At 27.0% G+C, this 16,429-nt stretch overlaps 2 protein-coding genes across 5 annotated transcripts in view; one reads left to right on the top strand and one right to left on the bottom strand.

Annotated features, from left to right (window-relative positions):
* Window positions 1-16,429, bottom strand: part of LOC145943996 (COMM domain-containing protein 4) — an 81,720-nt gene that overhangs the window by 27,293 nt on the left and 37,998 nt on the right. The gene's annotated exons all lie outside the window — the stretch shown is intronic.
* On the top strand, window positions 1,196-7,510 carry LOC145943200 (UDP-glycosyltransferase UGT5-like). 4 transcript variants are annotated; one of them, XM_083050703.1, is made up of 6 exons: window positions 1,196-1,482; window positions 3,231-3,467; window positions 4,321-4,734; window positions 5,484-5,703; window positions 6,454-6,676; window positions 7,016-7,510. In XM_083050703.1, exons 1-6 carry the CDS (start codon window positions 1,264-1,266, stop codon window positions 7,308-7,310), a joined length of 1,608 nt encoding a protein of 535 aa, XP_082906829.1. In that variant the 5' UTR covers window positions 1,196-1,263; the 3' UTR covers window positions 7,311-7,510. The 4 variants fall into 4 exon arrangements, with proteins under 4 accessions (XP_082906829.1, XP_082906862.1, XP_082907001.1 ...); XM_083050736.1 differs by lacking the exon at window positions 1,196-1,482 and adding an exon at window positions 2,658-2,713; XM_083050875.1 differs by lacking the exon at window positions 1,196-1,482 and adding an exon at window positions 2,658-2,793.

Here is a 16,429-nt window from a genome sequence, read left to right as displayed (position 1 = left end):
CAATATCAAATAAGACAAACAAATATAAATAAATATATGTATTTTTATGTATTATATATTTTGATATGGCATATGCAAATTTAAAAATTTTTTAAATCTGAAACTTTGCATATTTATACGATAAGTTCTTATAACGAAATAATTTTTTGTTGGTGCTAAAATCGGTTTTAGGGATGAAACAACTCCTTAAAGAAAATCGGTTTTTACATTCCGAAGCGAATATCATCGAAATAAAAATGAATATGAAAAAATTGTTTGAACAAAAGTTTTGTAATTTCAAATGTAATTTATAATGGCTATTTGGATTTTATAAAAATATTTCAAAATTCCTCTACCACTCATTTTTTTTAAATATTTTGAAAAAAATTTCATATTATAATAAAGCTTATGTTGCGCCAAATTCAACTATGTATGACAAAGTTAAGTTGTGGAAACTAATTCTTGAAAAATAATATAAAGACGTACGCTACCTACTCTAATTTTATTTGTTCGCTATTTCATGACAACTTATCTTTTTTTTTTTTTTTTTAAGTTAATTATCTCAATACACGATAACGATACAGAATATCATGCATAATATTCATAGCAAATCCGGTTGTTACATATTTATACGTAAATTATGTTGTAACAAATTGTGATTGGAAAATTCCTATAAGAATTTTTTGCTATTTTTTTTTTTACCAAAAGTAAATGTTTTTGGTTTTTTCTTGATAAATTTTATTGTATAAATTTGGCGCAACATAAGCTTTCAATATGAACATTTTTTCAAAATATTAAAAATAACAAATGGTAGAAGTATTTTAAAAAATTTTACCATTTTTTAAAATTCCAAATACATCATTGTAAAGTACATTTAAAACCATAAAACTTTTGTTTAAACAATTTTTAAATCTTTTTTTTTCATTTCGATGATATTCGTTTTGAAATGTAAAAACTGATTTTCTCTTTCTCTCTCTCCCTTGTAAGACAAATATTAATAAACGTCAAGTAACTATAATTAAGTCCAGTACAAGCATTTCGGCACTCTTGTACGTATCATAAAGTATTTATTTTATTTCTCTTCGTACTTGTATTTGATTTACTTTCCGTAATAGACTAACCCACAACATTAATATTTCCTCCCCACTCCTTTTCAGTTAAAGATAGTGATATAATCAGCTTGTAGACAGTAGGACCATTTAGTCGTAAACTTTTGCAAGAACGATTGCAAGAACGATTGCAAGAACAAACAAGAAAGATAGCGTTACTTACTTTGTTTTAATCATGTTGAAATTTTTATTTGTTTATTGTACTTTAATGGGTTTCGCAACAATATCGAATTCGCTGTCGATTTTACTAATAGAAGCTGTTCCATCACCCAGCCATCATGTTTGGACAATGAATTTATTGAAAGGGTTACTCCGCAAAGGTCATCATGTACATGCAGTGAGCATTCAAGAACCTAAGATCAAAGGTAAATTCGGGCAGAATTTGACATACACTGTAAGTATATGTTATGAGATTTGAAAATATTCTAGATAATGTTCTAAATAATAGTGCATAAAATAAGTAGTTTATATAATTTATATAACTTATAATTTATAAGTAGCTTATAGTTTTTACACCACATACACATAAACAACAGAAGAATGAATGCTGTCATTTACTCTATAATAATATATCAGTATAGTGTATATAATGATGTTATGTCAAATCACGTACACTACACTATTATTAAATTTCATTTCAGTACTATATAATTAAATATTATTTCAGTATCATTTAAACAGAGGAATAAATTACATATTAAAGCTGTTACATAATAAACAGCATTTCAATCATCAAAATCAGATATTTCACAGATCTCTGACTAAAAGAATTTAATGAGATTATTTATTTTTATAAAAAGATTAATTTTATTATTATAAGTTATAAATTAGGTAACATAATATTCTTGATTAAAAAACAAAAAAAAATAATTAAAAAATAATTAAAATAAGATTAAATATATATATATATATACGTGTATTGTAGGATATTTTTATCGTTATTATATTTATATTTCATAATTTATTATGTTCCGCCGATATTATTCCTATTTTGACTCGAAAACAAGGTCGGTCGAACGCGCTGTTTTATATATGTATATTTTAACTGTCGAGCCGGTAATGTTTATCGTCTGTGTATTCGTATTATTTGTCTTTTGTCTGGCGAGATAGATTTCGACACGGTAATAATAAGTCAGTCGTAGAAAGTCATCAAACCGAAAAGAAAGCGAAGCGAGACGGTCGCGCGAGAATTTCGAGAAAGACGCGATCTTTTATCCAAATCCGAGACCTTTTTTGTATCAACTATTTAAACATCTATAATAAAGTAATTATATTATATATCAAAATTAAAATTACTGAATTAAATAAATTCCTACAGTATGTTGATAAATAAAACATAATATAGTGTTTTATAATAGATAAAAATCTATTAAGAAAAAGAAAAAAAAATTATCTGCATATTATCTAAGCACACATCAAATGCGCGTAGCAACCATCTATCTTATTATTTAAATCGGCCGATCTTATGTAAAATGTTGTTTCCTATATTGACTTGAGCATGAATGCGAATGAGACAGGCCAAGGCTGCATGAGCATGCAAATGTATACGTTGGTCCGAGGCGCGACAAATTGTCTCGGATCGTTCGTCGCACAGCCTCGGTCCAGGCCGAATGCTAATGCTGTTGGTCAGTTAAAGAAAATTCGCGTTTAATTTGGACGTATCCAAGCACGTATTCGAAAGTCATCCGTGCACGACAGAACGGAAGTGAATAAACTATCCATAATATAAGTACAGAAAATATTTATATAAATGTCAGCCAACAAATCATTTAATAAAAAGATGTTGTTATATAACATTGCTTGATCGCCTTCTCTTCAAATATAACTGTATTGACCAACGCCTCTTTTTCTTTCTTTTTCTTCAATAAATTATATAAAATAATAACTCGGACAAGCCACTGCAACATTGTTGTCTGCTATTTTTGTTCTGTTTACTCCAAACGACTGGAGCAACATCGAACAGTTGCCTCGACTTGCCTCATGCGTTTTCGTGCAGTCTTTATTTTGCAGTTTGAGGCATTCAGTGCAGCCTCGGTCTGCCTCATTCGCATTTGTGTTCAAGTCTAGTCTAGTCAAGTACCCAGCTTAAAAATCATGTGCTTTTCTTATTTCTGTATAATATAAAATATTTCTTATTTTAAGGTTTTCGAAAATATAGTAGAGGCAATGCAGGAAGAGGAGGAATATGATCCAGCTGAATGGGAAAAGTATACTGTATTTTACATGACATACTTTATATATGAGTGGGGAATAATCTCATCCGAAAAATTAGTGGAAACTAAAGGAGCTAAGGATCTTTTGGAAATGATCAAAAAGATTGAATTTGATGTTATAGTGCAAGATATTTCGTTTACTGAATTTTTATACGGATTGTGGGACGTAAGTATAAAGAATTTATTAATATTAACAACATTTCCTATATGCGCACTATTATTAGAATAATAAATGTATAATTAATTATACAAAGAATATACATATATACATATATAGGATACATTCATATGTACATATATTCATATATACATAATACATATATGTATATAAATATATATTTATATAGTATATGTATATTTTGTATGTGACACGAGCAAACAAGACAAAAAGAGATGGATTAAGCAGAAAAAAATGCATAAAAGATAGATCTTAAAAGGCAGTTAAACAGTATCTGAAATAATACAAATTGTATATGATTCATAAAAAGACTTTAATTTTCACATTTCTGAAAAAAAAGGATCTTTAGATGTATTTTTTTCACAATCTATACTTATTAAACTTATTTTCCATGTCTCTACTGGCTGAACTGTGCACACTGGTGCAATAAGTCAGAGTAAAACAAAATATACTTGTAATATACTTTTCAAGTCAAATTTAATAACTCCTCTTCTCGCAGTTTTCTATACATATAATTTTTATTATATTTTTTTTTTATCTTAGCCATTTTGATTTCAAAATAAATTCATATTAAAATCGAATTAAACGAGAAATGAGATTTTTGTTTCAGAAAGTCACATTTTCTACCAAACTTAATTTACATATAAAAATATTTATTATATAATTGTTTATATATATATATAAACAATTCACAATTTAACAATAAACTGACTAAAGTAAACTGATTATAATCAGTAAGCAAATCATATTTTAAAGTAAAACATTTCTATAATTAAAATAAATCTCTTTAATAAATACAAAAAATATATTTATAACATTCTATATAGACAGTTGTTTTCAGATTGCTAAAGGCAAGCCACCTATAGTGGGCTATTGCCCGTTCGGTCCTGCACCTTGGTTCAAATATTACATTGGGGGATCCAATTACCCAACTGTTCGATCTTATCCATATAAAGATCTTGCAAAACCCATAAATCTATGGCAAAAAACATTGAATGCCCTTTATTACATCGTGGATGATTTAGTTCGACATTTTTATTACATGCCGAACTCTCAACGAATTGTTGAGCAATACATAGGTCACAAGATTAGGCCGTTAAGTGAAATAGAAAAAGATATTCCCATCATATTAATCAATACTCATTCTGCGTTTGAGCCTGGAATTCCATTGCCTCCAAACGTCATAGAGATTGGAGGATTGCATGCTCAAGCTGTGCAACGAATTGTTGGCGAGGAAGCCGTAACATATCCCGATGTAAGAATTAATATTTTCATTATTTAAGAATGAGTAAAAATAATAGGAAAAAATACTACCAAATTTGAACATAAAAAAATAGCACTTCATTAAAATGCTTGAATCGAAATTTTATCCTGATTTAAAACTTATTATTGATCTTTGTACATAATTTTGATTTATATTTTTGATGTATGTATACAGAACATTCTGAAAAAATGTTCTTATTAAGCGAGATTTTTTAATAAATAGTAAATAGTCATTTATTGTTGCCCCCCCCACGAAATTAATCAGATTTTTTAAATGTCTAATTATTTATAATTGGGCTATAACTGGGCAATAATAACTGTCAATTTCAAACTAATTATATATTATATTATTAGAAAAATTTTAATCATTCAAATAAACAAACAATATCTCATATGATATTTCATATGACTCGAATCTATACTATTCCAATTTGCAATTCAAATCATAAATTAATATAAGTTAAAATAGAGATAAAACAGCTATTACGTCGCTAAGTTTCATAAATGTCAATTATGTTTATTAATAGTTATTCATTTTAACATAGTCATGTCATTAAAACAGAAGGTCATATTTTGATTAAATAAGTTTGATAAATAATAAAAGGTCTTGGCCTTTTTGCTTAATTATAATATAATTTGTTTTGCAAGAATGGATCGGATATTTATGACTGATTGACATAATGTGACATACATATTATAGCATATTATCAAAATGTTTTTATTTTTTACGTAATATTGCAGAGCATACGTGAATTTCTCGATGGTGCAAAGAATGGAGCTGTTGTAATATCGTTGGGAACAATTGTAAAGTGGAAAGCTATCGGACTAGATAAACTTAAAATCATTACACTAGCTCTATCGAAACTCAAACAACGAGTACTTTGGAAGCTAGACATTGAATTGCCATTTCAAGTACAAAATATAATGGTTGTGAAGTGGATGCCCCAAAATGAAATTTTAGGTATGTTTTACAATTTATACTAAAAAATATATGAAAAATACGCGATTCAATATTCTTATTTGTAATAATTAGCTAATAATAATTAATAACAATTAGCTATTTTTATAATTATTTTTCAATTATTTTATATATTTTTTCTTAAATGTCTTTATATTTAAATTTTAATTTGTTTTTCTTAGTGATTCATGCATTAATATCCGAATAAAGTTTTTAGATGATACTAATAGCATTTTTCTAAACGAAGCATGTAAAATATGTTTTATAATTATAGAAGTTACTTGTTTTTAATATCACGCACTGAAATTATTATTTAAATGATTATTGTATTTTTCTAGTAAAATAATGTGATAGACTGACGCAAATATATCGTGCACTTAATTATTTTATAAATTAAACGATGTCTCTTTGATTTTCTATATAATTCTTCCTATAATTAATTAACAAACAATCTGATTTTCGACATAAATACTATATCAGCAGATATCAGTCAGTATCAGTATAGATATCAGTTCATCTAATTATCGCGTTTTTTCTGATATCTCGATGATAAAATCAATTTTTATTATAATAATAAATATGTGCTTTTATAAAAAAATAATTTACAAATAACAGAATGCTCATTGCAAAATTAATTTAATAAAGAGTATTTTACAGTAAACCAACTCTTTGCACATTGATGTTAGATTGTGGCTTTTTTTACCAAAGCTTCAATGTGAGTTAAAATTTATTATAATATATATTTATATTCAGCTCACAAGAATGTAAAAGCAATCTGGACGCATGGTGGTCTTCTCAGTACACAAGAAGCTATTTGGAAAGGTATACCAATAATCGGAATGCCATTTTTCGCGGATCAGAAATTCAATGTGGCATTATTAGAACATAAAGGTGTTGCTGTACGATTGAACATTAATAATAATTTATCTACGGAGTCCGTATTAGATGCGTTTGACAAAATACTTTACAATGAAAGGTATAATATTTGAATATTCGTGTTTTGATAGTTTTATTCTATGATAATATTATATACTTATATTTTGTAAATAAATTTTGTTAATATCTTTGCTATTATAATTTTAATTATCATTCGAATAATAAATATAAGAAAAATTTTTTAAAGTAATGTAGTTTATCTAAAAAAAATATTAGAGAATACTCCTACAATAATAACTTCTTAAAATATTTTTTTAGAATATAATTTTTTTATTCAAGTGTATTTTATTGTGTTTTGTTCTGCATTTAGTTAAGATGCACCATACATTTTTATAATGTTATTAACGTCAATATCATTACGATAAAATTCTTTGTGCAGTTACACAAAAAATATGAAACAATTATCCACTGAATATCGGGATCGACCAGTGCCGCCGTTAGATTTGGCGATTTGGTGGATCGAATATGCTGCCCGGCATCCAAATGGAAGTTTAGAATCTCCGCTTAGATCCCAGAGCTGGGCAGAACAGAATCTGATCGATATCTATGCATTCTTGTTACTTAATATTATCATAATATTGTCGGTTATATTTTTCTTATTGAAAAAATTATTTAATTTCTGTTGTAATCATGTATATACCAAATCTAAATTGCAGAAAAGTAAACAAATGTAATAGCCATTCAAATATTAATAATAATAATTGTCACATATAATTGTTAATTTAAAAAAATTAAGAATGTGTTTGTAAATATAGATAATACAATATTATGATAAATAATACAGTGTTATGTAAGAATTTAAATAATAGTTGTATGTTTAATTGTTCAAAGGTTGTGGTTGTGCCTGTAATAATTAAAACTGCTTATACACACATTTTTTGTAGTTTATAATTTGCTTGTTTCTATACATATAGGTGTATCTTTTTAAATAAAATATATGCATATTTTTTAATATATCTGTTACATTATATTTTCTGTGTATCACACACAATATGCGTCTACAATAATAATTCTGCATTAAGGGTATTTTCTTTTTAGACTTTACCTTGAAAACCATAGTAATCGTGGGACAATATGGTATGGAAAGAATTTTATGAGAATTTTTTTGATTAATATTTATCACAATAAAAATAATATCTATTACAATAAAATATAAAACATGTTTGATTAATTTTACTAAACTGCATAGTAAAATTAATCAAACATATTTTATATTTTATTGTAATAGAGATTATTAATTTTATGTAATAAATATTAATCAGAGAAATTCTCATAAAATTCTTTCCATACCATATTGTCCCACGATTACCATAATTTTCAGGGTAAATTCTAAGAGAAAATTCTCTCTGTGTGTAATTATTAATTTGCCTATAAGTAGTGTTTGATATTATGCAGATATCTTTACACAACTTCATCGATTACATTAAACAAGACGAATAAATACGAATTATACATATATATACTTATAAAAACAAAATATACCTATATGTATATATTTATGTATTATTTAGATATGGCATACTTATTATAGAAAGAGGAAATTAGAGCAGATTAATATCAATAACAATGGCTAAGAAAGATATTAATAAATGTCATAAATAACTATGATAAAATCAATACGAGTATTTCGGCACTCACGTGCTATGAAGTACTTGTATTTTTGTAGTATTTAATTTATTCTTTGTAATATTGACTCCATAATAGACTCTATAACTTATAATTATATACTTATAATAAACATTAACCTTGATCCCTCCCCACTTAGGTCCGTTTCAGCTAAAGTGATATAATCAGTAGAATTAGTAGAAGCATTTGGGCGTGAACTTTGATTGTAAAAACAAGCAGACATTCATATTACTTTGTTTTAATCATGTTAAAACTCTTATTTGTTTATTGTGTTTTAATTCGCAACAGTATCGAATTTGCTGTTGATTTTACTATTACAAACTGTTCCATCGTCCAGTCATCACCTTTGAATGACAAATCTGATGAAAAGATTGCTCCGCAAAGGCCGTTATGTTCAAGCAATAAAATATTCACGAAACTAATATCAAAGGTAAACAAATTTGACATACGCCCTAAGTATGTGTTACGAGATTTAAACATATTCTAGGTAATATTTTCAACGCACAAAATAAATAAGTAGCTTATATAATTTACATATTTCACATAATTTATAATTTATAAGTAGCTTATAGTTTTTACACCATCTGTATACGAACAACAGAAGAATGTGTGTATACTGCCATTTATTGCATAATAATGTATCAATATATACGTGCAATGAAAGATTAATCTCACTATTGTAAGTTAAATTAGATAACATAATTATCTTAATTAAAAAACAAAAAAAAATATACGTAAATATAGATATATATTGTCGGTCATATATGTGTATTCTTTTATTAAAAATGTTATTTAAGTTTGGTTATAATCGTGTATATGTAATATTATATCTAAATTGCAAAGAAGCAAACAAATGTAATCCATTCAAATATTAATAATTGTAAATATTAAATATTGTACCTATTTGTTGTTAATTTAAGAAAATAGAGTCAGTGTATAAATGTAGATAATATAGCTATGTACATATATATATACACACACACACACACACACACATTAATATAGTATTTTAGTTATTTGTTAAATGTTAAAATTTTATAGTACATTTTAACAATTATAATATGTAAATTAATTAAAAATGTAAATACTGTTTTATTTTATAGCAGTATCCTATACACTGAATACAAAATTCTATACATAGAGTTTATATAGAATATTTCTGTATTCTCTTTATATATATATACATTCATAGCGTATATTTCTTTATATTCATAAATTTTTAGATTTTTATCAAAACATATTTTTTCAGAAAACCATTAAAATTTTTAATTTGTTTAAGTGTTTTATACTGTGTTATATACTATATACGATACTTAAATAACATATTACTAGAGTTTATTAGAGACTTAAAATATATAAATATATATAATATATATAAATGTTTATATATATGATATTATTGGACACTATTATTGGACGTTTTTTCCTATTGAACTTTTCGCTAATAAGACATCTTTATTCTATCCCTGGTTTAGATCGTATTTATCGGTATGAGATGAAACAAAAACAATTCTTTCTAAAGGAACAGTGATGTCGCTTCGAAAATGATTCCGCGTTAATGGAGATCGAGAGATTCCATTCCTTAAAATAAAGTTCGATTATGCGTTAGTTTATTTTTTTATTTTGTTTCTGGCTCTTCTCCTTTTTCGAAAACACGCAAAAATGATTTTTCGGCATATTGATCCGAAGACACATACGCCCCGGAGATTGCTTCGATTTTATTATTTTTTTCCATGTGCACTGACTTATTCGTCAGGACTATTACACTCGTATTATTTACCCTTTCTATCTATTTACGAGCCGATCGAACAATCCTGCTAAAACGATCACGGTTAGATGATGTCATTCTCTGTATCCAATGGTCACGATATCTTAGAAAAAGGTCTAAGTGGCGATTTTTCTCGCAATAAAGTGTGAGAATCAAGAAGCAAGAAGACGATTTTCTGAGGATATAAGATTAAGACGAATGTAATAAAATGATATTGGATATTTCAAATAAGTAAGCATACAGATATTTTGAGGAATCAAAAAAAGCAAAAGTACTAAAGAGAATAACATAATTTTTTGGAAATAAAAGAGGTGATAGCTAAAACAAAAATAGATAACAAAAATAAAGGAAACTAAAAGCGTAAATGGAAGCAAAAACCAGAGGTAAAAAATATAAACATAATTATTCTTTCCTCTTCTATTTCCTCTTTTCCTTCTCGACTGCGAGAAAATTATTTACAATTTTACAATTTCAAGGAAATCATATTAAATTAACGTAAATTAATCTTTAATAAAATAAGTAAAGTCTCTCAAATTTTTTAAAGAGCTTGAACTTTGTCTTTTACTTTTTATTTATAGGAGTACATTAATTGCTTATTTGCAACAAATAAGTAATTAAAGGTTTTTCAATAAAATATTAATTTTTTTCTAGTTTTTGTATTCCTTAATATATATAGGTTTCTTAATATTAAGTAATAGATAGTAAAAAATATACATAAATAAATCAAATAAATAAATGTAAATGTATACATAAATAAACACACACATATACAAACACATATATAAATATACATGTATATACGTGTGCACTGGCAGATCCTGGGGAGGGTTTTGGAGTTAAACCCCCCCCCCTCTGCAAATTAAAAGAAACAGTTTTGCTGAATTTGTTTAAAAAATATAAATAAAGAAAAACAAACATTAAAGAGCTATCTACGTCAGGATCCGCTAGTGTATATATATAAGTATAAGATACACTGTAAATTATACCCATTACGCATTCAAGGAGTTAAGTGTAGATTAAGTCAGACATAGGACGAAATAATGAGATAATTTCGTTGCACGAAAATAATTAGGCGAAATTCTTTATATCTATATAATATATACAATATGTATGTATAAGATACATTGTAAATTATACTCATTACGCATTCAAGGAGTTAAGTATAGATTAAGTCAGACATAGGACGAAATGATGAGATAATTTCGTTGCATAAAAATAATTAGGCGAGAAATTCTTTATATCTATATAATATATACAATATGTATGTAGAAGATACACTGTAAATTATACTCATTACGCATTCAAGGAATTAAGTATAGATTAAGTCAGACATAGGACGAAATGATGAGATAATTTCGTTGCATAAAAATAATTAGGCGAGAAATTCTTTATATCTATATAATATATATATATATATATATATATACACTGGCGGATCCTGGGGGAGGGGGGGGGGGTTAAACCCTCCCCCTTGCAAATTAAAAGAAACAGTTTTGCTGAATTTGTTTAAAAAATATAAATAAAGAAAAACAAACATTAAAGAGCTATCGACGTCGTTGATCCTGGAATAAAAGCTAATCATAAAACTAAAAATATTAAATAAAATAATTTTGCAAACCCCCCCCCCCCCCATTATCGAGGTCAGGATCCGGTACTGTACGTGTGTGCGTGTATATAAACGTATATACAGATTGTATATTTATATATTAATATATAAGTATTTTAACGAAATTTAAAAATATGTAAGAAAATTATACAGTAAAATATAAACAATATACATCTATAAATAAATTAAAACAATTTTCAAATTTTCGATATTATTCTGTTTTACTATAACTAAATACTTCTCTAAAATCTTTTTTATGATCTTAAGAAAATTAATCCTACTGACATATATAACTTCAACTTATTTTATTTTTCATCTAGCAAAACAATAGGTACTTATTTCGCTCGAACTGTACTTGTACTTATCTCGTAGATAATTGCAAGTAGCTCATTTAGTTATTAAATAGTCTGGAAACGATGAGACAAATATATGGGTATATAATGGTTGCAGCAGATTTATCATTGATATAAAAACAGGTAGAAAATCGTGCTTTTTTCTTTCTATGTTTTTACGTTCTCTTTTGAGTTACTTACGAATAAACGGACTGGATATAATCTCTATTTGTATAATAATTATAATCATAAAAATATAATATTTGCGTATAGTATTAGGTAATTTTTAGCATTTTACATTTACTACTACACATATAGATCAATTTTGAATTCTTCATGTACAAATTTTTACAAGAACTAATTTAAAGTAGATTCTTGATTAATAAAAATGTGCTTAGCAATTTTTTTATATTATAAGCAATCATAAATATAAACAAATATATTGCAAATAAAGTTTTAAAGACACAAGACTAAATAATTTATTCTTTAATTAATTTCAAACAAATTTTACTGTAACAAATGTTTTAGTTAAAAATAAAGTTCTTAATTAATTAAAAATGTGTAAATAAAGAGAAATCCCCCCCCCCCGCCCTCTCTCTCTCTCTCTCTCTCTCTCTCTCTCTCTCTCTCTCTCTCTCTCTCTCTCTCTCTCTCTCTCTCTCTCTCTCTCTCTCAAGCAACTATAAAGAATTTTAACATTAAAAAGATTGTATAAAGATTTTTTGAAATTAATTTATCCGTTGCCATTAAAGGTTTAATTTCAATCCGTGTGGAAAGATTTTATATGGTTGAATGTATTATTTCACAAGCGCTATATCGCTGTCGTAACAAACCGTATGTCAGTTTCGTTCTGTGAAACAAGCGTTTCATTTAGAATATGTATGACAAGATTGAAATTATTCCAATTATTTTTGCACATTTTGAATGTTACATATATGTAAATGCAATATAAATTATATTCAAAATTTTTGCAAGATATTTAGAGTCTAATCAAAATTTACATAAAATGCACAAGCGTTTGAAAAAAGATAAAAAAAAATAATAAAAAAAAGTTCTTTCATATGTACGATTATCAAATAATATTTTAATTCACTTTTGTCCTACGTCAAACTAAATTTTGATTTATTTTTATCTAATAATTAATTTTTTTATGAATTAATTTATCAATTGCCATTTTTGATGGCTAGAAACTCTACAGTATTTAAAATTAGACAGTTGATGCAATAATTTGAATTATTTATCGCGGATGCGAATTCAGACATGTCCGTTTGTTGAGCGACGCGACAAGCCACTTTAACTCGATCGCTTTGCTTCCGGTATGACGATAACAGGATATCGAGTATTAAATCCGAACCCGTCAATCGCGGCGGAAGAAAATAAATAAGGATCTTCAACAGGATGCAGCTTTTTGGCGTCGTCAAATCCAATCAATCAACATAGTTTCCGAGCTGAATCTTTGGCAAGAATAAGAGCAGTTGGTCTACCTTGCGGCAAATTATCCATCCTTTCTATCCCTCGTGAGCGAGATATTCTCGCTTCTCACATTTAGGGGAAAACGGTAAATCGATATAGATATCTTCGACGCTTCTTTTATATTCTGCGATTGTTATACATTCAATTACAATTTGCAAGGGAGATTGACTAGTATAAAGTAGATATTGAAATGCATTGTATAGCAATTAATCGCGCGATAAAATAGTCGTATTAAGAGTAATTTTTAGAGAAACGGATACAATTTTATTGATATTATAACAAGAAAATTGCTTCTATTTTATTATTATCTTTTTCATGATAAAAAAACAATCGCAAACTCTCGCCTTAATTCTCTCACAATAATGATTAAACAATCACATTTATTACACATAGATGGAAATATATTAATAATTTTTTTATTTTAAGAAATGTAATTTTTTAGCAGACAAGTTAACGTAACTTTCAAATATTATTATTAATTATTTATAATATCACAATTGTCAAACAATTTCACTATTTTTTCTGGTTAACATCAAGAACCAAATATGCTATGCAATTTTTCATCAGAAACGCGTGATTAGTAAGAGATATTTTCTGGTATGTAAACGTTATACGAATTTTAGCGAAAAATGTGATAAAATGCCTATGAGAAGAGCGGTTATGGCGCGGTATTTTTAGTTTTTCACGTCAATTGAATTTACGATATAAATCAAGCGGACGTTCGTATAGTCTGACAGGCGAGCCTCTCGCTCGTGTATGGTATGCAAAACAAAAGGACGGTCGGGCAATATGAAAAAGTTATGTCATTTTAACAATAAATATGAAAGTGCTCAAGTAAGATAAAATAAAACCAAATAAAACTAAATAAAATTTATTTTATTTGAACTCAAATAAAATAAATAATTATATAAATAATAATAAAATATTGAGAGAAATTTTTTATAATAAAGCATTTTTTTTTTAAATTTTAGATTATCCATCGGATCTATTCGTGTTATAGTTGCATTTTATGCATGTAAGAGAAAAATACGTTTATAAAATTATTATATATATAATGTATAAAGTAATATATTAAATAGAAAACATATTTTTACATGTACGAAATAAAAATAAGAAAAAATCAACTTTGAACTAGTCGAACTATACGGTCAGGAGATTTAATGCAAATGTTAGGATTCTGCGGACTGTACGTATGTGTATCATTCGGTTCACGCGAACGAGAACGTCGAAGACAATCACTTGGGAATACTTTCTTTTCAAGACGTTAGTAACGGTTTACGACTACAGCAACTCGACCGCGAAACTGAAACCATTTTATTCTTGCAAATGTGGTAGTCGCTCTTCTCAAATCCCATAAGGAAAAACCATACTTTTTCAGTTGAAGATTCTAACTTAAAAATATCGATAACATGCTCCGTGGATTGTTAGATTACACTATGTGTATCGATAAACTGTCTTTTATTGTATTTTTCTCAACAGGAATTTACATTACAAAAAAATGTTCGTAAATTAAAATAGGTCTATATGTATATATAATAAAATTTTTTGCTTAATTGGAAATTAATTTTGTTATATAATTATTTGACTCGAGATACGCTTGTCAAGGAACTTAGCACTAAAGATTGGAAAGAGAGAAAGTAACAAATGAAAAGAGAAAGTAAAAAAGAGTTTCTTCAATTCTTTATAAGAATTTTCTTTTAATAAAAAAAAGACATTAAATTTGTTAAAAAATCAGTTTCTAAACATATATTTTTCTTGGTATGAAGTACTTTGTATAGAAATACTTTGCGTTCGCTTGACAAGCGATAGTTGTAGCAAACCGATTTTCTTCGCGCGCGAGATATGGAGCACGAATGAAGATAATAACTATCGACCAACGCACTATGGACCAATTCGTGAATATTCACGACGAAGCGGTTACAACGTATGTGTACATTTATGCAAGCGCACACACACATACTGTTTTTCTCAAAGGTCAGTGTGGTAGCATCTTCTATCTCCCTTGTCTTTTATATAATACGTCAGTTTATAAAAATACTCTGCAGAAGCACGTTAAGGTAACTTTTTCTTTGTTCGAGGAGAACACTCACGCGGTTAAAGGTGCAAATTGTGAGAAATCGATCGAGAACATCGCCTTCGTTCGATGTATAATAATAAGTAATGAGACTCTAATGGTACTCGGAATAGCAAGACTCTGACTAAACATTCACCCATGTTTGGAAAAGCACGATTTTTAAATAATAAATTTTTATTTGTAATTTTATAATAATATTGCACAATAATATTCAATGCATAACAAAAATATTTATTTTTAAGAAATGAGCATTTGTTATTGCTCACTCTGTTACTTATCATAATGAATATATTTTTCTTTTATTTGTAATGTGTATTTTTACAGGAGAGAGAGAGAGAGATTTAGAAATTTTTATGATCATATGGTATTGTTGTTCCTATTATACATCAATGTGTTTTTTATTAAATTATAACTCTTTTTTTTCTCTATTATTTTATCTCTACTATTTTATTGATTGCAAGTACGTAGACCTGCTTACAATTAATAAATTGTTAATTTCTATTTATTATAAGTGTTATAATTCTATGTATCATTTTACTTATTTTTCACGTTTTATGACAGTTGGATGATAACAATGAGATAATAGCTATTGCTTAATGCGAAAATCTCGTTCATCGATGATGCCGAACATATGACACGCTTGGCGAATTGTATCACATATTTGACATCGTTGATATTCTCGCATTAAGCAATAGCATTATATTTCGTTGTTATCGTTCACGAATTTCTTTCCTCGCTCAAAAATTATCTAAAAATCGATACGTCAACATACACGCATCGATAGCATTTATTTTTAAATAGCACTTTTGAAGTAAAAGTATCGATGTTGTTAGCTTTCTGATACTTTCTGATAATAAAACGTGATCAAATCAATATAAAAATTAAAATATATATATTTTAAATAAAAGTATATA

The sequence above is a fragment of the Prenolepis imparis genome, unplaced genomic scaffold (assembly GCF_030444845.1).
Source record: "Prenolepis imparis isolate NDT839.2.m4 unplaced genomic scaffold, iyPreImpa1.0 SCAF_1, whole genome shotgun sequence".
NCBI classification, from domain to species: domain Eukaryota; kingdom Metazoa; phylum Arthropoda; class Insecta; order Hymenoptera; family Formicidae; genus Prenolepis; species Prenolepis imparis.
The sequence above is the reverse complement of the archived record's forward strand: the minus strand, read 5'-3'. Positions and strand labels throughout refer to the sequence as shown.

Coding starts and splice junctions, on each gene's coding strand:
- LOC145943200 (XM_083050703.1), top strand. CDS start 1,264: ATGTTGAAATTTTTATTTGTTTATTGTACTTTAATGGGTTTCGCAACA. Junction 3,468..4,320: donor TTTTATACGGATTGTGGGAC/GTAAGTATAAAG, acceptor AGTTGTTTTCAG/ATTGCTAAAGGCAAGCCACC. Junction 5,704..6,453: donor GCCCCAAAATGAAATTTTAG/GTATGTTTTACA, acceptor ATTTATATTCAG/CTCACAAGAATGTAAAAGCA.